Source organism: Rhinolophus sinicus, linkage group LG13 (assembly GCF_036562045.2).
Source record: "Rhinolophus sinicus isolate RSC01 linkage group LG13, ASM3656204v1, whole genome shotgun sequence".
Classification (NCBI taxonomy): domain Eukaryota; kingdom Metazoa; phylum Chordata; class Mammalia; order Chiroptera; family Rhinolophidae; genus Rhinolophus; species Rhinolophus sinicus.
In genome coordinates, this window is record NC_133762.1 from 38,582,191 (window position 1) to 38,608,530 (window position 26,340).

The following is a 26,340-nucleotide window of genomic DNA, read 5'->3' on the forward strand; positions in this document are numbered from 1 at the left end:
CCTTATTCTCTTCTTCTCCACTCCCTTCCATATTTCTGGAAGATCTATGATGTATCAGGACAGTGTTTCCCAGTTTGGGTTCCTTTGGGAACACCTGCTTCTCTATTTGTGCCTAATCCACAACCCATCTCTACTGGAAGTTACTTAATTTTTAAAAAATGTAATTCCCATTGTTTTGCTTATGTAAATTTGGACCCATCCTTAGACAATAAAATCCATTAAATCAAGGGTTTGACTATGTGGCTGTGTATTTCCCCCAAGGCACAGTAAGAGAAATAAGCCAATGTTACATCGCGAACTGAGCACGACTGGGCACCTCCTGAAGCCACCCCACTGACAGTGCTTAATGGAACCTTCCAGGCATGCCAGGGAGGGGCCTGCAGAGACGGCCTTCCATCAAGGGCTTGTGGCTGACCCATAGCCTTCCAACCAGTGGTGCTCAAACTGCAGCTCCTGGAGAGCTGTTAAAAGATTCCGGGGCCGCATTTCCAGAGCTTCTGATTCAGCAAGTCTGGGGTGAGGCCTGCGAGTCTGCATTTCTAACAAGCTCTCAGGTGATGTTGATGCTGCTGGTCCCAGGACCACACGGAGGCAGGTCTAGGCCATTGGCCACCAAAGTCACTTGTAGGTGCTTCTTAAGATGCAGATTTCGGGCATGACCAACCAGACATTCTGATTGCTCTGATCTGGGTGGGTCCCTGGAATCCGCTTTATCAACCTGAGCTTCAAGGAACCTCTGGAGATCACCTTTGAGGAACACTGCTGGGACTACCATTAGCACCTGGAACTTGGAAGTGAGGTAGAGAGGTGAGTGACTGTCGTGCGGGGCGGCCTGCGGGGTCTCTGGTCCCGCTCCTCACATAAGAACGCAGGATATGGTGAGGCCAAAAAGGAACACCCACGGAGCCATAGGTAGGGGAGTCATACCACTATGGTCTCACTGGAGGCTGGGCCCACCGGACGTGCGACCTGCCGTCAGCCTTTCCGCCAACCGACCGACAACTCTCCTCCACTCTCCTCAACTCTGTTCCTCTCCTCTCTTCTCTCCTCGGCTCTCCTCTTCCGCTCTCCTCGGCTCTGCTCGGCTCCTCGGCAATCCTCGGCAATCCTCAGCAATCCTCGGTTCTCCTCCGTAGCCGCAGCAGTTATACCAGCGGCCAATCAGCTAACCGGCCACAGCCGACGGCCAACCAGCCACAGCCGACGGCCATCCACCACCCGAGCCAGCACCCTTCCACGTGAGGCCGAGAGCCTGTAAACTACTCTCTGGGGCTCTGTCCCCACAGTGACCTTCCTCAAGGTCAATCTGCCAGTCACGGACAACTCCTTCTCCCTGTTGCTTGGGCCCTAAACCTGACTTCTCCTTCCCTCCTACCTTCCATTCAGTGTGTCAACAAACCCTGCTGGCTCTTCCCTCAAGACACAGTCAGATTTTCTTTAAAAGGTTCCAGCGCTTGGACTTGGGGATGGGATGATAAATGAAACAAGACTGATGAAATGCTGAGGACTGTTTAAAGTGGGAGTTCATTTTATCACTCACAGTTTTCATGCATATTTGAATGTTTCCATAGTAAAAGCGTTTAAGTCTTTGATCTAACAAATCCACTTCTGGGAATTTATCTTAATGAAATTTTAGATACAGAAATAATACCTTACAAATAAAATGTTTTTCAAATACTAACAGTAAAAAACTGGGAACATATTACATTCTCATAATAGGACAAAAATAAACTATGAGACACCCCACAATGGAATTCTGTATCATTAAAAACGTTTATTCAGGCCATGTACCAACATGGAAAAAATGACATACTATTAAGTGGAAAACAGGACATTAAATTGTATATACTACATGATTACAACTATGCAAAGACTTACATCTTTAAAAAATATTTAAAGTTAAAAATAATTTCATATTCAGAATCTGACCACTTTCCACCACCTTCAACGCAACCACCTCTGCCTAAGCCCCCTGTCTCTCACCTGCATCCCTACAGCAACCTCGCGTTGGTCTGCTTCCACCCTCCTTCCTTCCCATCTCGTCTTGTGGCAGCCAAAGAGGTCCTTCTAAAACATAAATCAGACCACGACCTTTCTCTGTTCAGACCACACCAAGGCTTTCCATCTCTCTCCAAATAAAAGCCGAGTCTCGACCTTGTCACTGCCCTCCAGGCTGTGGGACGAGTCACCTCGCTTGCTGATCTATGGCTGTTCCCTGCCAGCTTCTGCTACTGCAGCCGTGATGGCCTTCTGGCTATTCCTCACTCACTTACTCCAGCTTCAGGGCCTTTGCAATTGCAGCTTCCTCTGCTGGGAAGGTGCAGCCTCCAGATATCTGAATGGGTGCCCCTCCCTCCTCTGTGGCAACTCTTGAGAGAGGCCTTACCCGAGCTTCCTATCTAAAACAACTCTGCTCCCCCTGTGCAACCCCCATGCCCTTTATTTTCCTTAGTAGCACTTAACACCTCCCACGGTACATTTGATTATTGTGTCTTCTGCTTACTAGAATGCAAATTCCTTGAGAACAAAGACTTGATGTCTGATTCTCTGCTGAATCCCTAGTACCTAGCACAGAGCCTGGCACATAGTTGATCAATAAATTCCTGCTGCTTGAAAGGATGTTGAACTAAAAGCCGCCCAATACGACTGTAAGCGTCACGTGGGCTTTCTGTTTTTCAAGTGATCTCCTCCTCCCCAAACTCTCTGGCAGGGGAAGACCCACAGCAGAAGCCCAATGGGTGAAAAGTGCATCCTGTGACCTGGAAGCAGCAGCCCATGGCAGCTGCTAGGACTGGCTTTGGGAGGTCAAATTCTGACTTGCTGCCACCAGCTGTGCGGCCTTGGAACAATTATAAGAATTTCCTGAGCATTAAATTTTCCTTGTGCAGAAAGTAGATAATAACAGTTTCAATATCTCAGGGCTGGGGTGGGGTCTCAACCAGAGAATGCCCATAAATCACTTAACAAGCACAGTGCCTGGCACAGAGTAGGTGTGTGGCAAGAGGCAGTCAAATTAATCAACAGCTACAGATGTGCCTTTGTCTCTTTCAAGTTTACAATGAGATCTTGTACATGTTGTATCCAATTTGAGCCTTTCAACAATCCTGTCGGTTTTATCACCATTTTATTGGTGGGAAAACTGGGTCAAAAGTGCCGGCCTATAGAAGATACTGAGTCTGATTGCAGCTCTCAACACTCTCTCCTCTAGAAACACAAGCTATTATCACTGGTAAAGCTAATCAAGACAGTTTGGATTGTCCTTTAGAGTCCAGACTCTAGTACCTAGTGCTAGGCTGTGAACAGCAAGTGAAATCAGCCAGTGAGCCACGCTTCCCCAACCAGCCAATAGAGAGGCAGGGACGCAGGGGCTCCATGTCTCTGAATGAGGCTCATGAACAAGTCTGAACAGATAAATCATCTCTCAGGATCCACCTAGGATTTAAAACATCTCACTGTTTTCCCGAGAGGAGAAATACAAAAGCCCTTTCTGTAGTTTCTCCCACTTGAGAGTCGGGCAGTAACTCAGAGCAGCAAATGTCACCTTTGGTCTTTGAGACCCTTGCTGCCCTGACACAGAAAGGAGAAGCCCTGGCCTGGAGCTGCGTGCCTGGCTCTCGTCAGTCCCCTCCACCTTTCCGGGACAGACCGAGAGGGGTCACATGACGGCAAGAGATCAGCAGGTGTTAAAACCTGAATTTTAGAACCACAAGGCCAAAAAGTCACTCTCGGGAGTTATGGATTATTACGACTGCAGCATCTGAGACACAACGTCACACTTTAAGCCTTATGGGGTTGACAGAGATTACACCGGATAGGAACGGACAAAGGCTGTTTCCAAACTGGGTCTGATGGCTGCTGGATCTGGGGTATCTTCTGTCTGGTCAGAGGCTTAGCAAACACTGCAAGAGAATATGGTCTGAGGGCTCCAGCTGTAGGAGAAAGGCTGGGAGAACAGGTTATAGATACTAACTTAATGACAAAATTCTAGGCCCCTGAGGCAAGAGATCAAAAGGAGAAAGCCCTCAGAAGGATCCCACCAGGCCAGTAAGCCCTGGCCCCTGGTGATGCGTTAGGAGATCCTGATGGTGCCAGGTTTGTGGCAGGCCACCAACTGCCAAGAGTCTCTGACTGAGAGCAATGCCATGATGGTCAGGCTTGATGGCCTGTGCTCCTTGCCGGGACTGAGCTGTGAGCAGCACTCAGCTGTCTGCAGAGCATTACATGGCACCTTGACTGAGAACTTATATTTGCATAGTGTTTGCAGTGGAGGACAGTGCTCATACCCCAAACCTGGAAATGGCCCAGGAAGGGGGGGTGACAGTGGCTCTGGCCAGGCAGTGGGGATGAGTCTGAGGGCCGCTTTGGAGGTCATACGGAAAAGTGGTGAATACCCCCACCCACTTCCTGGCCTCATCTACATTCAATTAAGGTCACTTTAGGTACCTACGTTAATGAACTTCGCCGATATTTTTTAAATGAGGGAGAGTTCTAGGGTAGTCATGACCTTGTATCAAAACTATAAAAATCTTTCTCTATATATAGGTATATAAAAAAATATCTCTGAAGAGAGTTCCGCATTGCAGGCTGCTCAGAGCAGAGCAGCCCAAAAGACAGAGGTTGGGCTGTTTTGCTGGTATTAGAAATTCCCAGCAACAATAGCCGGAATCACACGAGGAGGGTAGATGGTCTGGCTCCTAGGAACGTGGAAGTCCTGTGCCCTGGGAGAGGGAATGTCTTCCTCCTCTAGGAACTCCCTGGTACTTTTCTCTGTCTTTGGCAGGTGAAAAGAGGAGCTGGCTTCTTTGGAGATCAATCCTGAGAGCAGCTCTGGCTGCCAGGCCTGGCTGCAGTGACCAGCTCAGACTGGTGTTGCGCTGCAGCCAGGATCAGAACTCGTCCCGTAGCTGTGGGGGCCTGTCCATGCCAAAGAAAGAGGACGGCCTCCCCTGGAGGTCTCGTTCCCGCTTCACGAAGGCGGTGAAGGAGGAGACGCAGTTGCCAATAAAGTGGTCGGCTTGGCCGAGGATGTACAGGTCGACCTGGGCCACGTCAGGCTTCAGGCTCACCACCTTCACCTGCAGGAGGAAGGGCAGGGTATTTTAGCTAAGGTGCAGGTCGAGGTGGCCAGCTCAGCCAAGGCCTGCAGCCCTACTCCCAGTCTTCTTCCTCTGCGCTGAAGTTACAGACACAAAAGATGGTGCAGAGGATTAAGACGTAGGGTCGGTATCTGAGAGAAGTGTTGCCCAGCGGCTGCTTCAGCCCCCTGCACATGGAACACCACCCCCAGTACCGTTCTCCCCGCCACGCCCCCAGCCTCAGCTCCAAACACACCACTTATTCATACTCTGTGCCTCTGCTTGTTAGTTCCCACTGCCTGGAATGTCCTTCCCTACCCTAAAATCCCCAAATCTCAGCTCAAGTTCTATTTTTCTCATGCAGCCCTAGCCGATGGGCTTGGCTTCCCCTACCAAACCATGGCCTGACCAAACGCTGCCCCACCCATCCAGTTCTGCTGCCTGGATGCCTCCAAGCCTAAAGTCCTGTCTAGTCTCTTCCCCAAAGGTGAACCCTTCTCTTGATGGATTACCACTTCCTGGCCAGCCACTACCATCGCTTACCTCTTCACTGGTCTCCTTGCTGCCTCAGCTCCTGGTCTGCTTGCCACAGAACAACCAGAGGAAACTTTTTTAGATACCTCTAACCCTGCACCCTGCTCCACCCCCAACTGAACCTCCTTAAATGGTGCCCTACTGTTCTTCAGATAAAGATGCCAAATCTTGACTGTGGCCTGTAGGCCCTGTTCAGGCCACCTCTCCACCTCCTCTCATACCTCCAGCCGCTCCACACCAGGCTCCAACCACCTCAGGGCGTTTGCATATGCTCTTTCTTCCGTTTGGGGTGCTTGTCTCTTTGCCTGGTTAACTCCTACTTAACCTTCACACTACAGCTCAAGTGTCACCCGCTTAAGGAAGTCCTGCCCGGCCCCCAGGCTAGGCCAGGGTCCTCTGTTCTGCATTCTCACAGAACCATGCCCTGCACTTCAGAGCACACATCTGTTTGTAGTTTGTACTCTAGTGATTCTCCGATTAGTGTCAGTCTCCTGCACCTGACGGGGGCTGGGCGCTTTCGGTTTGCTTGTCCCTGCTGGCCAGAGCCTGCCTCTAGAAACATCTGCTGACTGGACAAGTGAATGAATGAGCCCCAGCCCCTCTTGTGGCATGTATTATAGTTTTCCTCAAAATCTCTTTTCTTGAGTCTAGACTGTGAGCCCTGGAGGGCAGCACCGTATCTTATTTATCAGTACCCCTGGCTCAGCACTAGCCCAGCTTAAGAGAAGCAAGGCATAGTTCAGGAGGAAGGGGAGCCCTGAGCCTGTGGAGAAGGGGGCTGAGGAGCACGGAAGGACAAGAACAGTGGCACAGAAACAGGAAATAGAAAATGGCAATAGACTCAAGATGTAACAAGTAACGAGTATGTCAATGCCAAAAACTCACAAAAAAACTCCCTGGGGCTCTCCACATGCTTCAACTAAGTACTGAGGTGGGGGTGTGGGCAGAGCTGGGGCGGAAAGTGCTTTGCTGTCACGCAGAGGTTTCTGATGTAACAAAAATCATCATCTTGCTATTTGGATGGTAGCAAACAAATAATATGAGTTTAATCATGGCCAAAATCCCCCGAATAATTCCACCCACGTCCTGAAACTTACCCACTCTGTGTCATGCCCATTATAATTAGCTCTGCGACCTCTTGGGTAAATTCTGTCCCTTCTTGGGACTTTGGTTTCCCCAGCAATAAAACACAGGGGTTGGGTTAGAGGCACTCCAAGGTCTGCCAACTCTGATATTCTTCTATGAAGTGGGTGGATGGGAGGCCAGAGTGCACTGACTCAGCACTTTCTCTACCAGCCGGGGCTTCCAGCCTGGGTCTGGGGTAGAAGAGAAAGGGAGCCCCTCCATATAAAGCCAAGGGCAATCACTGCTAAAAAGCAGACAGCTGCCTCTTAAGGTCTGTAGAAGCATTTAGGGCTTTTATTCCTTCAACAAAGTCTTACTGAATGCTTACTATTACTTCACTCATTTTACCAATACCTACTCTTTATGCAGACAGTACCAAGCACGTTCTACTACATATTCATATTACTGAAGACTTACGATTCATGGCTTCCTTAAGCATTTACTAAGAACAAAAGGTCCTCCCCTTTCTTCATCAACCACCAACTTCTACTATCAATGACGGCTAACAATACTGAGCACTTATCCTGTACCAGAACGGTTTTAATTTCTTTACATCTGATCTTACAATCACGGTGTGAGATAGGTACCACTTGCCGTCCCCATGTGTAGACAAGGAAACAGAAGCACAGAGAGGTAAAGTAACTGGTACAAAGCTGCACGGTGAGTAGAGCTCAAGGTCTCTGGCTCCACAGCCCATGCCTTTAATCCCTCCACTCCCCTGCATCTCTCCCAGGGGCCCACTCTTTATGTCCTCATCCAGCAAACATTTACTAAGTGTCTACTCTGTGTTAGGCACTGTCCTAGACATTGGTGATGGCGAGGGGGGTGGGGTCTGAGCCCCGGAGAAGGTCAAAGCACCGGCTAGATGCCAAGGAATAGAATACTGAGTCTGCCTGGGATCCTGCCCTCAAAGAGCCACAATTCCTGGGGGAAAATAAGACATGTTTCTACACTAGTCTCACATAGTCTAGGAAGTGTCGCAGAGAAGATGCGATCAAGTTCTGTGACAGCTCCCAGTCGGGACACATTAGCTGCAGGAGTGGAGGGAAAACTGAAGAATGTCAGCAGAGGTGTGTGAGCTCGTTTTTTTTTGTTTTTGTTTTTGTTTTTTAACTTTTGATCTCATGTGGCCTCTTGTTTATATCCTTGGTCATAGAGGTTCTGTTTAGCTAGGCTTCAGATGGTTCTTCAGGTTGATTGCCCTATAATTTAGTTGTAATTTTAACGTGGTCATGGGAGGCGGCAGGCACAGCAGGTATCTATTCCACCATCTTAGAATCTTCTCCTCGAGCTGGGATTTGAAAGAAGGGTAGGAACTGGAGAGAAACTGGGTGGCCAAGCAAAGGCCTCGTGGTAGGAGGACATGCAGCGTGCAGTGGGGGCGGTGGGACCCTCTGCTTTCTCTGAGTCCTTTCCCACTGCACTCCCACCGGGCCCATGCATACCTTCCCTTTGAAGAGCTGTTGGATCTCAAGCACATAACTCTCTGAATCCGTGGCGATATAGACCGACTGGGCGTTGAGCGCTGTCACCCAAAGCTTCAGGGCCCGCTTGATTTCCTTCAGGTCAGGGAGGCACATCGTCATGGTGAGGGGGGTCGCGGAGCTGCGGCTGTAGCCCACACATTGAGGAGAAGCCATGAAGTGGGAGCCAGCAGTCCCGTCCTTCAGCATGGCACAGGCATTCTTCTACAGGGTGGGGTTGGGGGACAGAGTTAAAGACAGCAACTGGCTGGGAACCCCAGAAGCCAGAGCTGGTAAGTGAAAAAGGACAGGCTATATGGGAGGAGCTCAACTATGTTTTTTAAAAAAAGCATTGAGGGAAGACGGAAATGCATCAAGACAGTAAGAGGGCTTATTTCTGGGTAGTGGGATATTGGCTTCTGACAAAGGTTGTTTTTTTTTCCCCACTGGTTTTACTGGTCCCATTATCTGGGACCTCCAGTAGAATTCTGAACCATGGTGGTGACAATGGGCAGCTTTATCTGATTTCTGACTTCAGTGGGAACACTTCTGATAGCTCCCAAGACGCACATGTTCGCTGTGGGTTTCAGAGATAGTCTTTATCGAGTTAAGGTGGGTCACTTCCATTCCTCGTTGGTTAAGAGTGTTTTTGTTTTTTGTTTTAAATCATAAATGAGTATTGACTTTTATCAAATGCTTTCTTGGCCTCTATTGAAATGATTTATGATTTTTCTTCTTTGGGTGTTAACATAGTGAATTTCATCACATCCCTGGGATAAATTTTACTTGTTTGTGTTGTATATTCTTTAATATGTTATTGAATTTTACTTGCTAATATCTTACTTAGGATCTGTGTATCTATGATGTTCACAAGTGAGAACGGGTTATATACTTTTCCAAGTTAACCTTATCTGAATTTGGTTATTAGCGTAATGCTAACTTTAGAAAAAATAGCCTCTTGTATCTTTTTATGTTCTAGGAAAGTACAGATGGGAACTGCCTGTTCCTTGAAGGTTTGACTGAAACTACTCATAACATATTCTGGGCCGGGCTCCTTTCCTTTGTGGAAGAGGGCAGGAAGGGAGTCTAGTGGGTAAATGTGTGATTACTTCTTCAACTGACTCTGAATGAATTTTGATCTAATGTCTATACTTTTCAAGTCTTCAACAATGAGCATTTCTAACATGTATGTATATATATTTATGTATAGAAGTGTGTGTGTGTATATACACATATATGTATATATCTCTATGTATCTGTATCTTCTTATGTAAATTAAAGAGACTGTCTATATTACTCCTGTTATTTTCACACAGAGGATAATCTGAGGAGGTTCCTGCACATTTCAGTGGCCTCCAAATTTAGAGAATGACATCTTCATTTCTTGGGAGCCCCACCCAATCTCCAGATCTTGTTTTTCAACAAGGAGTCTACTGACTACACACTGAGCTGGGACAGAGGTCTCTTGTGCTATGAGTCTCTCCCTGGCTTGTGGCTGGATCCCGTAGTCTAGCTTGATACCTCAATTTATGTATCTGAAAAATGAGGATAAAAATGGAACTGTTAAAATGAGAACTGGCAAGCAAGCACTTTGGAGCCATATTTCTGCTGTGTCTATGGTAGGATCACGGGAAACAGTCCCGTGCACTTGGCCGAGCAAGAACTCTTTGCCGTGGCTGGGACGTGGTGCAATGGGTTCAGTGTTCCACCCCCACAGGCCTGGGTCCTGCTCAGGGACATGTCCAACCCAGCCATGAGAGGAAGGGGGAAGTTACCCAGTCGGAGCCAATGCGCAGGTGAGCGCCCACGTAGGGCCGGATGAGGTGGGCGCGGATCTGGGCCTCCCCCGTCCGCACCATCTCGTCTGACCATACCATGTACTTCTGCAGTGGCCTATGCTCCTCCAGGATGGGGAACTGGGCCGGGGCCCCTGGCAGGGCCAGCACTGGATGTTCCTTGGGAGAAAATCTAGATACAAGACAGAATGAGGGGAAGTCAGAGAGAGGACACACAGAGAGCATGGCCACCACCCCCACGGGAAAAAGGATGGCATTGCTCCATGTCCCAGAGACCCTGTGGAGGGGCCCCTGTAACATGCAAGAAGCACAAGCGGTTGTGAAACCCCAACGGGCTGATAAGAAACCTTGGCGGTGGCAACAGGCACAATATGCAACTGTCCCGCCACCCGGAATTTACAACCCTCTTTGCTTGCTTAACAATTAAAAATTTCCAGTAGAGCATTCCAAGCTTTTATATATCATGCTGGCTTCCAATAAGGGGTGTGATAATTGTCTCCAGGGTGTGGTGTCTGGAGCCTTGTCCTTTTACCCACATGGCGAGACTGGGATATGCAGCTGCTGCCAGAGGGCAATGGACAGGCCACACTCACAGGGAATGTGACACTGGATAAGCTCACTCACTCTTCATACATATTTACTAATTGCCTACTAGGTGCTGGAACCTGGGGGAGAATGGGACAGGCATGGTCCCTGCCCTCATGGAAAGCACCAGAGTTCTACAGATGCCCCCATCAGACCTCCCTCGAAGGCTCCGCTCCCCATCCACTATGCACCTTGTAATTATTTCACCCGTTTTTTCTGCTGGACTCAGGCTTCTGAAGGCAGTGTGTCCTAGTGCTCAGAAGAGTGTCCGGCACACATACGAACTCCGTTAAGACTTGCTGACTGAATGGGAGAGGAGCAAGCCTGTGTTCCCTCTCGAGCTAAGCCCAGAGCCTCTTCCAGCAACATGAAACACCCTGCTGGCCCATCAACTTTCAAACGCCACATCTCTGTAGGCTTCTTCCCTCTGCCTGGACTGCCTTCCTTCTGCCAGTCAGAAGCCTGTTCTTAAAATTATGAAATAGGCACAGCTACTCTGGAAAATGGTTTGGCAGTTTCTTATAAAACCAGACATGCAACTGCCTTATGACCCAGCAATTGTACTCTTGGGCATTCATCTCAGAGAAATGAAAACCTATGTTTACACAGAAACCAGGAAACAAGTGTTCACAGCAGTTTTATTCATAATAGTCCCAAACTGGAAATAACTCAGATGTCGTTCAACAAGTGAATGCTTACACAGGGCGGTGCATCTGACCAATGGGCCACTACAGCAATGAAAAGGACACACTCTTGATAGACGCAACAACTTGGATGGATCTCAAGGGAATTATGCCAAGTGAAAAGAGCCAATCCTAAAAGGTTACATACTGTATGACTCCATTTATACAACATTTTTGTAATGACAAATGGAGAACAGAAATGGAGGCCAGATTAGTGGTTGCCAGGGGTGTGTGTGTGCGTGTGCATGTGTGTGTGTCTTTAGGGAGGTAGGTGTGGTTATAAACTGGCCACACAAGGATTTTGTAATGTTAGAACTATTTGATATCTTGACTGTGGTGGTGGATACACGAACTTATACATGATAAAATTGAATAGAACGAAACACACACACACATACACACACACACACAGAAGTGAGTACAAGTAAAACTGGAGAAACCTGAGTAATATGAGTGGATTGTATCAATGTCAGCATCCTGGCTGTGATAGGGTACTACAGTTTTGCAAAATGTCACCATTGGAGGAAACTAGGTAAAGGGACAATGGCATCCCTCTGTATTATTTCTTACACTTACATGTGAATCTCCAATTACTCAATAAAAACTTCAATTAAAATTATGAAATAGTTTATATAATACAAGAAATAATCCACATACCCATGACCCAAATTAGCAGATATTAATACTTTGCTTTGTTTGAGATTTAAAAAATATATACAGATAGACATAGATATATAGATATATATCTAAAGAAAAGCTCTATCCTATCATCTCTTTCTTTTCGTCCTCTTCCCAGAAGATACTGTGGTTTTATGCATGACTACACTTTACTATTTGTATAGAAAGGTGTTACACTGTGTGGGTTTTACACCGTGCAATGGTAAAAGCATGGCTGTCCAGCCAGAGGACCTTGTTCTAGAATGTTGACTATGCCACTTATTCACTTGGGCAGGTGACTTAGCCCTTCTGACTTAACCATGCCTCAGTTTCCTCATCTGTACAATACAGATGATAACAGTTCCTACCTCACAGGGCTGCTGACAAGATTAAATGGATTAACACAAGCAAAGCGTCAGGACACTGCTTGGCACATAGAAAGCTCTGAGAAAATTCTGACTACCATCACCCTCATCACGTCACCATATTGCATGTAACCTATTTAACGTTTTAAAAATTCAACTTTATGTTTTAGAGATTTGGCCACGTTGATCATGTGGATCATGTGATCGCGTTAGCTTCTCTTGAAGTTTTCTGTTTCGCACGAATAAACTGGGATGTACTCATCTAGTCCCCTCCTGCTAGACAGTAAGATTGTGCTCGTCTTGCAGTCATATGACGGTGCTGCCATGGACGTGCCCCTTTCTTCACGCCCAACCCCAAAACCTCGGTCCACGAACACCTTCTAAACCTCCAAGATCTTCAAGTCTTGTCGCCACTCCTCAGCCCCAGCTCCTCTGCGAGGGCTCCCTGTTCCCTTCTCCTTTGCTGCCGTCAGCACAATGACGTTCTCAACAACTGTCCTCCCTGCTCCACCGCCAGCCCGGGAGGGTAGGGGCTCAGGCAGTCTTGTTCACCATGATTCCCACACACCCTGGTCCAGACCCAGTGCCAAGGAAGCAACACACAAGTATTCATCGACAGCTTGGCTCTATCTAAAACTCGTCTGACTTTAATTTTATATGCACAGATGCTCCTTGACTTACAATGGGGTTATATCGCCATAAACCTGCCTTAAGTTGAAAATATTGTAAGTGGAAAATGCATTTAATATACCTAACCTGCCGACCATCATAGCTTAGCCTAGTCTACCTTAAATGTTCTCAGACACTTACATTACCCTACAGTTGGGCGAAATCATCTAACACAAAGCCATCTATATAATAAAGTGTTGAATATTCATGTAATTTATTATGCGTATTACTTTTGTACCATCATAAATTCAAAAAATCGTAAGTCAAAGCATCGGAAGTCAGGAACCATCTGTACATCTGTACATGTAAATCATTTATTGAGTCTTATTATGTGACAGACAATGTTCCAATTGCTTTGTGTATACTAACTCATTTGATTCTCTTATGAGCCCTGTGAGATAAGTACTATTGTAATTCTCATTTTATAGATGAGGAAACTGAGGCACAGGAAGGTTAAGTAAGATACCCTGATCACACAGCTGGGAGTTGGTGGAGCTGGGATTTGAATCCAGGCAGTCTGCTCCAGAACATATATCCTTAACTACCACATCTCACTCCTATCTTCCCCACTCGGTCAACGATCACCTCCAAAGCTGCCTGCGGTGTATTCTTCTGATTCCCAGACCCTAGCATAGGCCTCAACATACTGCAGGTGTAATCAGTATTTTTAGAATGAATGAATGAAAGAATGAATGAATGAATGAAAAGGATTCAGGGATCTCACCAGAAAGACCAAATCAGGTTGTCAGGCTTTAGAGGAAAAAGTGAATGTTAACTGAACACCTACGATGGGTCAGGCCCTCAGCTGAGTTTCTTTCAAAGGAAAGGGTTTTAAAGGAAAACAAGACTTTGTGATCACTCAGGGGGCTGGAACACTAGGATAAAACCAGGATCTGCGCTCTCCTGACCTCTTGAAAAGAACCTGCTGCTGGCCCTTGATGAATGCGAGTTAGAATGTCCATCCCCTCCACCTGGATCTGGATCAGTACCCAGCTGTCCCAGCAGAACGTCGGCTCCGACCTAACGAGCAGCAAGAAGCCAAGACTGAGATGCTCATTTGCTCCCAGTGAGGGCGAGCACTGTTTGGAAAGCAAGTTTGAGCAGCTCCATCTGCCCCGACCATTCACCCACGGTCAGGCCCTTAGCCTGGTCACTGTCCAGCTGAAGGAGGCTGTCTTTCCTGGTGCTCTACGCAGTAAACCTGTGGGGCTCCCCACCACCACACCTACTCTACTGATTCCCCGAACCAGCTAGGCTTTCTCTATGCACAGCATCCACTTGTGTCCAGTGTACATCTGTGGATATACAGCAGGGGATGTACACCACGCTGAGTGCAGAAGATGTAGGGACACAAACGAGGCGGAGCCTTGCTCTCACTGTCCCGGCTATGAAGAATGACCTTTTCCTCCAGCTGTTTTCATGGTTCAGGTCTCATCCTTCAGGTCTTAGCCCTGCCAATTATTTATCACCTGTTTGTGCCCTCCCAAGGAGGCCACATGCTCAAATACTTGTTACCTTCATGCTATAAGAATGGTTCAGCATGATGGCCCTTAGCTTTTCAACAGTAAATGTGCAACAAATGTCTGGAATTAAACCTCCACCAGGGCATTCACAGACTCAGAACCGACAGAGCTGGACGGATCCTTAGAAATCACTTAGTGGGAAAGAAATGTCTCTTTTCTTCTTCTCCTAGAACTTTCAGCTAGACACACAGCAGCCCAAAATAAAGACATTTCTCAGTACCTCTTGCAGCTAGATATGGCCATGTGCTTACGTACTGGCCAGTCAGCTGTAAGGAAGGTTACCTAAGAAGGTGAGGATGTGCCCTTCTCATTCTGCCCCTTTTGTCCTTCCAGCTGCCTGGGGCAAGGACGTGACTGACAGCTGAAGCTTTGTCAGACATCTTAGTCCATGAGGTGACACCAAGAGTAAAAGCCAGCACTGGAATGGCTGAGCACACAGACAGGAGCCTGATTCCTGATGACACAATGAGCTGCCATCCAGCCAGGGTTGCATACTCCAGTACTTTTTTACGTAAGAAAACAGTAAACATCTCTCATTAACTTGAGTTACTTTTTTGTTGTTGTTATATGTCGCCTACATGAAGCCTGAAACACCTAGACCTCTAGCCATCCAAACTTTTGGGTGATATGTAAGAGGGTTGAAGGCGGTGGAGAAGAACTGAGCCCCTCCAAACTGCCCCCCACCATGGCACTGCAGGCATTTCTCAAGAACTCCAGGGAACAACTTGAAAACCACTGATCTTGCTCACGGCTTCATTTTACAGATGGAGCACTGCGGCCAGAGAAGGGAAGCAATCTGCTGAGTCGCACAGTGAGCTGGAGAAGGGCCTGACACTTTCCCATGCCATTCTCCCTATACCCATATCCTCGCCTCCAAAGGACAGTTTTCTACAGCAAGTGTCTGCTATTTTAGAAAATGGAGAAAACCCATACACCCTAAAACGCACTCACAGGCTTCCCATCAGATCGCTTCCCCAGGGCCTATAAAGCTCTGTAGTCTGACCCTGCTCACTTCTCCAATCTCCTGTGCTACGTGGCACATTAATTCTTCAACTCTCCTCCCACTGGGTGGCCTCTATGCCCTCTCCCAAGAGCATCTGGCAGAAGTGACAGCATCCAGGTTGCCCAGCCCAGTCGTTATGGGGTCAGCAGGTCCCACCTGCTGTCTGATGGAACACTCACTCCCTGGATGCACCTCTCAGAACCCAGCTGTCGTGCTGCCACAGTCCAAGCCACATGGAGAGCTCAACTATATGTACGCCAGCCAACTGCCCCCGCTGCGTCCGCTTGACCTGCAGGCCACGAGGGAGCTCTCGGACATGCAGCCCTGTCGAGCCTTCAGATGGTGCTAGGCCCAGCCAGCAGCTGATGCAGCCTCAGAAGAGCACAAGAAGTGCCCAGCTAACCCAAGTGTCCGTCAGCAGATGAATGGACAAACAAAACGTGGTCTATACCTACAGTGGACTACTGCTCAGTCTTACAAGGATTATAATCATTTCAAGTTAGTATGTATTGGTATGCATAAGTGTATAAAAATGTCTGGAGGGTAGAAGTATATGAATCAAAATGCTAATAGTCTTGTTTTGGAGAGGTGGTGAGATTATGATGACATTTCATTTCCTCTTTATAAAAAGAAAAACCAATCTCTCACCAAATCTGTGGTGGGTATTCTAAAGGGTATTCATTCTAAGAAATTAGATGTTTAACATGGATTGAAACTTACACAGTCGGGATTCCATAAAGAAAATGGAAAAACAAACAAACAAACAAAAGAACTGCCTGGCTAAGCCTAGTCCACCCAGAGAACTCTGAGAAATAATAAATTATCGTTGAGCCACTAGCTTTTGGAGTGGTTTGTTATGCAACAGGCGACGGGAACGTTCTACCACTCTCCTCCTCACGCCCCACACCAGCCACCCTGGCCCTTGACCACACCAAGCTTGCTCCTGCCTCAGAGCCTCTGCTCTCCATCTCCTGCCATGAAGAACAACTTCTCCGTCCAGCTCTTTGCATGGCTGGCTCCTCGTCCTTCAGGTCTGTACTGGACTGAATATTTGTGTCCCGCCTTATATTCGTATGTTGAAGCCCCAATCCCCAATATGATGGTATTAAGAGGTAGGGCCTTTAAGGTGGTTCGGTTTAGATGACGTCATGAAGGTGGAGTCCTCATGATGGGATTAGTGCCTTTATAAGAGACTAGAGAGCTTGCTCTCTCGCCAAGTGTGAGGATACAGCAAGAAGGCAGCAGTACCTACAAGCCAAAAAGTCCTCATCAGAACCCAACCGTACTGGAACCCTGAACTTGGACTTCCCAGTCTCCAGAACTGTGAGAAATAACTGTCTGTTGTTTAAGCCACCCAGTCTGTGGTACTTTGTTAGAGCAGCCTGAGCTGACGAAGCTAAGGTTTTAGCCCTGCCAATCACAGATCACCTGTTTATGTCCTTCATAGCACTATTTCTTCTGGAAGTATCTTATGTAAAAGTTTATTCACTGTCTACACCATTAGACTCAGCTCTATCAGGGCAAGGGCTTTATCTACTATATTCTTGCCTGTATCCCCAGCGTCCAGACCAATGCTTAAGATTCAGGAGGTGCTTCTTAAATAAGAAAGGAAGGAAGAAATAAAGGAAGGAAGGAAGGAAGGAAGGAAGGAAGGAAGGAAGGAAGGAAGGAAGGAAGGAATAAAGCTGTCCAGGAGGTCCTAACTCTCTCAAACTGCCTCCAGGGACCACATCTTCCTTACTAGCCTTCCTTTTGCTAAAGTTTGGCTGTAAGGTACAAGTTTCCCCAAGCTCTCATGCAATTCCTACAGCTCAGTGAACTCCAAAGACTATGGGGCAATGAACGAGTCTTTCAGCAACGTCCCCCAACTGATGCATGCATGAAGCACTGTCCTCCTCTTCCAACCAGAAGCGTTTGCTTGTTCTGGGGTTTGGATTACTTTTGGAGCTACTTGTAGAGCTGGTGTCCTCTTTGCTTTTTTTCTGGCATTTTGTGAGTAGGGGCAAATCTCCGTCCTTTGAGGGCAGGTCCAGGGCATTCAGAGCTGAATGGGAGAATGAAGTAGGTGATTAAATTGGACTGCCTTCTCCGGGATCAGCAATGAAGAGGATTAGACTCGCTATAACTGAGTGTCCTCAGTAGCTCATGAACTAGCTCCGAGGGCAACCCACATAGGAACTGGCAGCTGTTAAAGGCAAAGCCGTTTTCTCCACCCAGGCTGCCTGGGTTCAAATCCCAGACTGCCACTTCAAGCTGTGTGACCTTGGGCAAATGACTTCAGTCCTGTCTGCCTTAATCTCCTTACCTGTAAAGCACAGATGACAGTAACACCTGTCACAGACTTGTGGAAGGATTAAATGAGTTATTACCTTAGGAGACATAGGAGTAAAGACTTAGAATGGCATCTGGCACAGAGTAGGAAATAAATAAATATTAGTTCTTATTATATATTAAAGGCTTATATAGAGACCTCAGCTGCCCACTCAACAACTGCATTACCTTGGGCAAGTTATTTAACCTCACTGAGCTCAGTTTCCTCACCTGTCAAATGGAAACTGATAATACCCACTTCATGAAAGTTCTCAAAGGCTTAAAGAAAGCATGTAAATAATAATAGCAATAGCTAACACTGGTTGGCCCCCTACAATGTGCCATGCACGTCATACACTAGGAGGCAGATACCACAGTGCTCCTTCCATGAAACCAAGGAGGAAACTCAGTCCAGACAGCTACAGTGGCTTGCTCTGGGTCACCTGACAAAGAAGCCGGGCTGGGGCAGAGCTCAGTCCTGTCTAATTCTGAGCCCGTGCTTTTTCTGTGGGTCTGTCTTTGGCCTACTAAATGCAGTGAGCATGCATGAATTCATAAACTCCTTAGAGCTCCTAACCCAAGTCTGACCTCTAAGCCCACGCTCTTTCTTGCCACACTATAGCATCAAGGGCAAGTGCACTATGTTAGTTATCATTATAACCAGACAGCAGCTAGCTGAAGGCTGAGGCTGGGTCTTCCCATTTTTATATATCACCTCAGGCCTCTGAGTACTATGTATCATACATGACAGACGCTCTATAAATATTTCATGGCCTGTGCCTATGCCCTGCTAACCTATTTTTTTAATAGAGCCTACTGGAGCACAACTAAAAAAAGCACATCCAATTATTATCAGGATGACATCATTTCTCAGTCTGTGCCTAAAGTTGTTCTTCTCTAGAAGCTGCTTCCAATTTTCACCTTGTGAAGACAAAGGTAACAGAGGAGTGATTCTCATGCCTAGAAGAGGAAATCGGGACTCATGTGATTGCACAACATTCTTTTTATGACATCCTTTATCGGCTGATAAGCTCTTCCTCAACCTCGTGGCTGGTCAATGTCCCACTGTGTCAGGTGTTCAGATGGGAACAGATCACACAGGATCCCAAGTTCAGCAGACAGAATGGCCGCACCTTTGGTCTCATGTATTAGGGTGTGGTAGAGGGGAAGAGGGCCAGGAAGGTGCTGAATGCCCATGCCCCTCCCCTAAGCCCTCCAAATACCTCTGGATCCACTGGTCTTTGTAGGAGGCGCTGAAGGAAATGCCTGCAAAAAGCTCCGATTTGTTGAAACTTACATGGAACTGATCCCAAAATGGGCCAAAGGGGTTTCCTTCCTGCAGAAAGAAGAGTGGTCAAAGGCTTACTGAGGGGGAGGGAAAGCCAACTGGGGATGGGGCCAAAGAATTATGGGTGGGGGAATCCTGGGCCATTTGAATCAGGCTGAAACACCCTCAGAGGATGGCCCAGTAGGAATGTCACTTTGTAATTCTTGGGCTGGGGCCTAAGGAGGGCAGTTCCCATCGGTCTGGTTTCTAGCAGATGTTCACCACAGTGTTTGAAGGAGTCTTTCCTGCTCACAATGCCCATCCCACTGACCCTGCAGCATTGGTGTGAGTCTGGGGGAGAAGTGGATCTTGGATATGGGCCACTGGTTAGCGCTCTGAAAGACTTTCAAGACAAGCTAATCCAATGCATCTTTTAAGATGGAAACCAGAGCCCAGACAGGGCTAGGCACTTGCCCAAGTTCACACAGCAAATGAGGGCAGTGTTGGGGCTATAAGCAGTCTTTCTCAAATTTCATGGCTCCTCCAACTACTCTCCCCAGACTTCAGCATAAGCTGAAAAACAGAGAAGATTGTCTCCGTCCCAAAGTGTCAGAAATTTATAAATTTCTACTGGTAAAATACAATAGCTTCTTGTTTACCTGCTGTGAGGCTGGAAAGTATACAAGTCAGGAGAGTGGACAATAGAGCCCAATTACCTAGGGCTGAATCCAGCCCCACCACTTGCTTGCTATATGACCTTGGGCAAAATATTGAACCTCTTTGTCATACTCAGTGTCCTGTCTCTAAAATGGGGATGCTAATAGTACCTTCCTCATGGAACACTTTGAAGATTAAGTGGGTTAATATGGATAAAGCTCTTAGCATGGTACCTGGCATGTTGTAAGCGCCATGTGAGCATTAGTTGTTATTATTGATGTGGCACTTTACAGTTTACAAGCACTCTTATACCTGGCCCTCATGACATTTTATGAGTGAGACAGAGCAGGGACACTGGCGTCTTTATTTTGTAGGTAGATATAAAAGTTCAGAGCAAGCAAAGTCCTCTGCCCAAGGTGATACCACTGACAAATGCCAGAAATGGGACTTAAGTCTCCATATTTCTATTCTATGCCCTCTGATGCCTACCCCTCCCCCCCACGTCTTCGCACAGTGTCACAGGAGCCTAGAGGACATGGAACAGGCAAAAAGCGCCCACCAGTCCCACAGGACCCACCTTCATGGGGCACGTCTTTTTATCAGGGCTTCGCTGGGCTGCCACTTCAAAGCAGTATGCCACCCGCTTTTCAGGGGGCCAGTGGGTGGGTGCCAGCTTCTCCATGAAGTCCTCCAGGCTGATGACCCGATGGTAGGCCTGGAGGGGCTCCAGCTTGAAGTACTTCTGGTAGGACACATGGAGCTACAGGAAAAGGGAGTCATGGAGAGGCAGGGGTCTCTCCTCAATATCCTAGTGGTTGTTCTGCAGACATTTATTAAAACCATATACTCCAGGGGCGGCCGGATGGCTCAATGGTTAGAGCCTGATGCTCATAACACCAAGGTTGCCAGTTCGGTTCCCAGATGGGCCTGTGAGAGATAACGGCTTGAGCTTGGAGCTGAGCTGCCGGTGGGCAGCAGGTTGGCTCAGTGGTTAGAGTGAGGTGCTCAGAACACGAAGGTCACCGGCTCGAGTCCCACATGGGCCAGTGAGCTGCACCCTCCACAATGAGATTGAAAACAACAACTTGCCTTGGAGCTGAGCTGCGCCCTCCACAACTAGATTAAAAAACAATGACTTGACTTGGAGCTGATGGCTCCTGGAAAAACACACTGTTCCCCAATATAAAAAACAAAACACAAAACCATATACTCCAAGACCCAGACAGCTCAGACTATATGCCAATGAAAAACTTTTGGCAAAAGATAACAAATCAGGACAGAGACAGACTAGGAAAAGATATCTGCAAGCTAAAGAACAAAGAGTAATATCTCCCGTGTTAAAAAATACTTGCTGATCTATCAGAAAAAAGACAAACGATGCAAGAGAAAATATAGGAAAAGGATAGGAGTGAACCACTCGCGGCAAAGGAAACCCAAATAGCCAATACACCCAAAAGATATGCAACTTCACTAGTAATTAGGGAAAAGCAAATTACAATTATAAGACGTCACTTCTCATCCATGAGACTAGCAAAATTTTAAAAGCTTATCTGTAATCGTTGGAAAGAATGTGGGAAAGGGGCATTTTTGTACTCGGCTGGAGTAGAAATGTACATTTTGGAACAACCACTTTGGAATGTACTCTTACAGCATCTGATGGAATTTAAAATGCTCCTCCCACCACCTCTAGGTAATTGCACTAGAAAAGTTCTTGCACTTTGCACCAGGTGGGTACAAGGATGCTCAGTGCCACAATGACAGCACGGGAAAGAACTTAGAAGAAGTCGCACCACAGACACTAAATCCATCACAGTGGTTGCCCTTACAGGGTGAGGGGGAGGGATTAGAATTAGTCTCAGGAGCCAAGAGAGATTTGATCTTTTCACAGCTTTATCTGTAACACTGTAGCAATAGTAATGATTATCACTTCTACTGATGGGTACATGGATGGTGATGATATTAATCTCCGTGTTTTCCTAGATTAAAAAAAATTCTTAGAACACCATGGAATAAAATTTAGACATTACCTATAGGTCAGGGTTCTCAAGCATGTTCCACTAGTTCGGGTGGATAAAGGGTGCTGCAATAAAAAGACTCTGGAGAGTTAAACGGGCCTGGGAAATGCTGTGTTTCTTCACTATAAGAAAAAAAACCTGGTTTCTCCACTATAAGACTTATCAGGGCCTTTAATATGCTAATATGCATTGTGAATCTCCAATTTTGAGGGGATGGGAAGATGAGCCTATAATTTCCCAATGTGATTTAATCACTGCACACTTCTTGCATGAGCCACTGGTGTTCGAATGGACAGATGTTGGGAACAAAGTCTGTAGTCTGCACAGGCACGGTTAACTATTAGCAACAAGGTCCTGCTGAAAGATTTTAAGCAGAAATAATATGAGATTTGCTTTCCTTTTTGAAAGATCATTCTGGTGGCGGAGAAGAGAACGTATCAATGTAAGGTTAGAGGGCGGAGAGGAATTAGGAGGCTACTGCAATGGTCCTTTTTATTTGTTCAACTGTCTGTTCATTCAACACATATTTTTGAGCATCTCTCATAAGTCCAAGGGAAGATGGAGCAGCATAGACAGGCTAGAAGATGACAAGAAAGGCAAAGTAGAGTGTAAAGGGAAGCATGTAGGATGACTTCTAGATTTCCAGGCGTGGTATCCAGGTGAATGGAGGAGACATAAACTAAGGCTCGGAATATAGGAGGTAACACAGCTTTGAGGGGAAAGATGCCGAGTCCAGTTCTGGCTTTGAGAATTTGAGATACATGTGGGACATCCAAGTAGACTAAAGGGCCAAGGAGTTAGAAACACACGCCTGTGGTCAGAGGAGAGTCTGGGACAGATAAATTTGGGAGGTACATGGAGAAGAGTGAAAACCACAAGAGTCAACAGAAATTTATAGCAAAGCAAATAATGGCAATAATAGCAACTAATATATATTGAGTGTTGACTTATCGCCAGGTGTTGTACGTACTCATCACATTTCATGGACTATGCATCTAATTCTAAGAGTAGGAATACGGTACAACCATCTCCAGTTTACTTATGAAGAAACCCAAGCCAACAAAAACTAGATAACTCATCTAGAGGTCACAACTAATAAGCAAACAGAAAGAGGAGACACACCAACATTTAAACAGTGGGTGGAAAGAGAGCAGATCCCCCCCACCTTGACCTCATACAGCACAAAGAGGAAAATGCTGAGAGGTCAGGACTAAAGCAGGAACAGGCGACATCTTGGAAGACGGAGGAGTAGAGAAGTTCAAGAAGGAGAAAGGCTCATGCAGCCGGGTGCCACCAGGAGGTCAGCTGAGATCAAGACTGAGAAATGACCCCTGGATTGGTAATTCTGAGGTCCCTGGTGACCTGTGTGAAAACAGTCCCAGTGGGGAAGGGGAGCCCGACTGGGATGGGTTGAGTAACCTGAAGAAAGCAAGAAGTGGAGACTCCGAAAGACTCTCGGCTGAGAAGGCAAAGCAAGAGAAAGCAAGCCAGAAGGAGATGCATGGGCAATGTCTAAACTATAACGGTGAGTGCAAAACAATCAGAACATCAATGGCTCCCAGTTCTTGAGGACTTCCTGGATCATGAGCATTTTACGTTGACGAGCTCAGCTGTTTCTAAGAGAGAGGCACAAAACATGCAAGGCATGCCACAATCACTAAGTCATGGTGGGAGGTGGCAACAATTATTACCAGCCCACTTTAAAGACGAGGAAACCGAGGCATAAAGAGGTCAAGGACCCTGCCCAGGATACACAGCAAGTAAGTGGCCAAGCCAGGCTAAGATCTCAGGTACTCTGGCTTTTAACCTCTAACTGTTAAAAACCTCTCTAAATACAGGCATGCAAAAGAAAAAATAAAACCTATGCAGAGAAAAGACTTTGAGAATGAAATACACTGTTTCGTATATACTAAATATAACTTTTTGAAGTTTATTAAAAACTTTTAAAGTCAATTCATGAAATATGAACTCAGTTCCTACTGCCAGGCTCCTGCGGACACAGTGTGAACAAAGACAGGCACAAGACCAGTGGAAAACACGAAGAACGAGCAAGGAATTAGAGGATGCTGAGCATCACCATGCTAAGGCAGCCCCTTGATGCACTGAGAGGCGGCACTGAAGCCAAACTTCCTGGGTGTGTGGCCTTGGACACCTTATTTAACTAACCTGCTTCAGTTTCTTTCAAAACTGATATTACCACCCATGACCCCTTGACCAATGGGATGCAGAGGGTGGGACCAACCAGGGCTGGAAATGGAGCTTTAGGTTCAGACGCAGGCTCTGGAATCAGACAGACGTGGGCTTGAATTCCAACTCTACCACTCACAAGCTGTGTGACCTTCAGCAAATTACCTAACCTCTCTGAACCTGTTTCCTCGTAGGGATGTGATGAGGGAGAAAAGAGCTGATCTGCATGCAGTTCTCAGAACAGTGCGTGGCAGACAGCAGGCAATGGATAAATGTTCCTTATTGTTACTCCAGGGAAGACAGTTCTGGATGGGAGTAGGGCGAGGTAAAACCCAGAGAAGGGCTTGGGGTCAAGCAGAGGTGAAGGATAGACAAGAGCCTGATACTCAGAGGGAGATACTCACATTGGTGAAGGGAGGCTTGTGATGCTGGTACTCAATCCAAGGGGGTACAGCCAGGGTGCGGTTCAACAGCTTTGCAAATGCCAGGGAGCCCAAGAAGTGATCAGCCTGGTTCCCAAAGCGCCCTAGATGGTATATTGTGGGAGAGGTGAGGCCTGGGGCATGAAGGGCATGGGAAACGCAGGGCTCATAAAGGACGTGGCGCCAGGGGTGAGGGGGTCAGGGGGGCTGGCATCATGGGATCAGAGATCAAGTCTGGACTCCCAGGTCTGCCAGTCAAAAGGCCCTTCAGGCCTTGTCCTTTCTGCCTCAGCCACTCCAGGTCCCTTGCTGTTTACCAAACATGCTCTACACTTCTACTCTCCACTTTCCCAACCCATGCCTTTGTTTCTGCTAGTCCCTCAGCCAGGAGTGCTCTCCCACCTCTACCTCCACTCCCCTGCACAAGAAAGGGCAACTCCAGTGCCTCATTCACTGGGATCCTTTCTCCAATCCGCTGCCATACTCAGTCCCTCTCCTCTGCCTCTCACGTTGGATTTGAGTTATTAATGGTTCTTCACTTTTCCGAGAATGTCCTTTCCCACTTCTTGGCCTCTGTAATGGCTGTTTCCTCAGCCTGTGAATGCTTCAAGGGCAAGGACCCTGTCCGATTCTTTTTATTATACCTAGCATCCGTTCATTCATGCCACAAATATTATTGAGAGGCCACAATGTGCTAGGCTCTCTGCTAAGTGCTGGAATACAGGAGTGAGCAAGAAAGAAAAGTTCTCTGCCCTCAAGCCATTCCCAGTCCAGCTAAGGAGACACGAATCATGCAAACAAATATATAGTGATAAATGTTGATAGTTTCAAGAAAGAAATGAAAAAAAGTTTGGCGAGGGAAAACAAGAAGGAGGTCAGTGAAGTCCTTTCTGGTGACATTTAAGCTGTGACCTGAGGATGGGAAAGAGTTAGTCTGGCAGAAGTGAACAGGAGGGTGGTCCAGGCAGAGGGAATAGCACAGGCCATAACAGCACAGGCTCCAGAACCTGAGTACGTGTGAGGGACAGAAAGGGGATAAGTGTGGCTGCCGCTGGAGGACCTGGTGAGGGAGAAGGGAGTGAGTGGTGGAGATGGGCAGGGGGCCAAGTCATCACAGTAAGGAGTCTGGAGGATTTTAAGAAGGTATGACCTCCACAATGATGATTCACCATACCATTTAAATTGCACCCCTCAACCGGCCCTTAGAGTCTCCTTTACTTTTCTCTATTTTATTCTCCCATAGCATTCATCCTCTTCTAAGATACTATGTAATTACTTACTTTTTGTTTATCTTTTAATATCTGTCTTCCTCAACTAAAATAAAGGCTCTACAAGGGCATGGAGTTTTCTCTTATCAATGCCGTATCCCCAGAGCAGAGAAAAGGGCTGGGCACAGAGTAAGCGCCCTATAAATATTTGTTGAATGAATGACAATCCCCCAGAGCAAGCGTTGAATCAGTGACATCATGGCCTACCCCACTAACTCCATTTACTGGACTCCAGGCTAACGTAGACTTTGCACAAGACACTTAACCTCTCTTAGCCTCAGTTTTCTCATCTGCCAGATGGAAAGTTGGACACAGAGGCCCCCTCAGTGACCGCGCTGGAGTGCTCTCCTGGACCTGTCAAGGTGTCTGTGGGAGCCTCAGAGAAGTGGCTTAGAGGAGTACTCTCGCCCCTCTGGGCCTCAGTTTCCCCATTTGATCAGAGGGCTCGGGAGGCCTTACCCATGCATGGGCAGTAGAGCAGGTAACCGGCCGGGTCCCAGGAGCCCGCAGGCAGCCCCGGGAGCGGCAGAAGTAGCAGCAGGAGAGACACACGCAGCGCCAGGGGCGGCGATGCCCACGCGGCGGCGCCCATGTCAGCTCCAGAGCCGGAGCGCGCAGAGATGCGGAGGCGGGGAGGGAAAAAGGGGCGCGAGCGTCCGCCCCGCTCCCGGCGGTCCCCGCGCGCCGCCCGCGCGCCGCCCCGGCCGCTCTAGCCGGCGGGCGGGCGGGACCATAG

At 47.4% G+C, this 26,340-nt stretch overlaps 1 protein-coding gene across 4 annotated transcripts; it reads right to left on the reverse strand.

The window, feature by feature from the left end:
• Positions 1-1,754: 1,754 nt before the first annotated feature.
• POFUT1 (protein O-fucosyltransferase 1) lies at positions 1,755-26,312 on the reverse strand. 4 transcript variants are annotated; one of them, XM_074317833.1, is made up of 8 exons: positions 26,064-26,309; positions 24,319-24,440; positions 20,290-20,472; positions 19,012-19,124; positions 9,973-10,165; positions 8,180-8,422; positions 5,619-5,654; positions 4,942-5,075 (listed from the first exon to the last, which is right to left on the reverse strand). In XM_074317833.1, exons 1-7 carry the CDS (start codon positions 26,194-26,196, stop codon positions 5,643-5,645), a joined length of 999 nt encoding a protein of 332 aa, XP_074173934.1. In that variant the 5' UTR covers positions 26,197-26,309; the 3' UTR covers positions 4,942-5,075; positions 5,619-5,642. The 4 variants fall into 4 exon arrangements, with proteins under 4 accessions (XP_019604057.2, XP_074173934.1, XP_074173935.1 ...); XM_019748498.2 differs by lacking the exon at positions 5,619-5,654 and having other exon boundaries at positions 1,755-5,075; positions 26,064-26,308; XM_074317834.1 differs by lacking the exons at positions 4,942-5,075; positions 5,619-5,654; positions 8,180-8,422 and adding an exon at positions 8,429-9,732 and having other exon boundaries at positions 26,064-26,312.
• Positions 26,313-26,340: the final 28 nt, after the last annotated feature.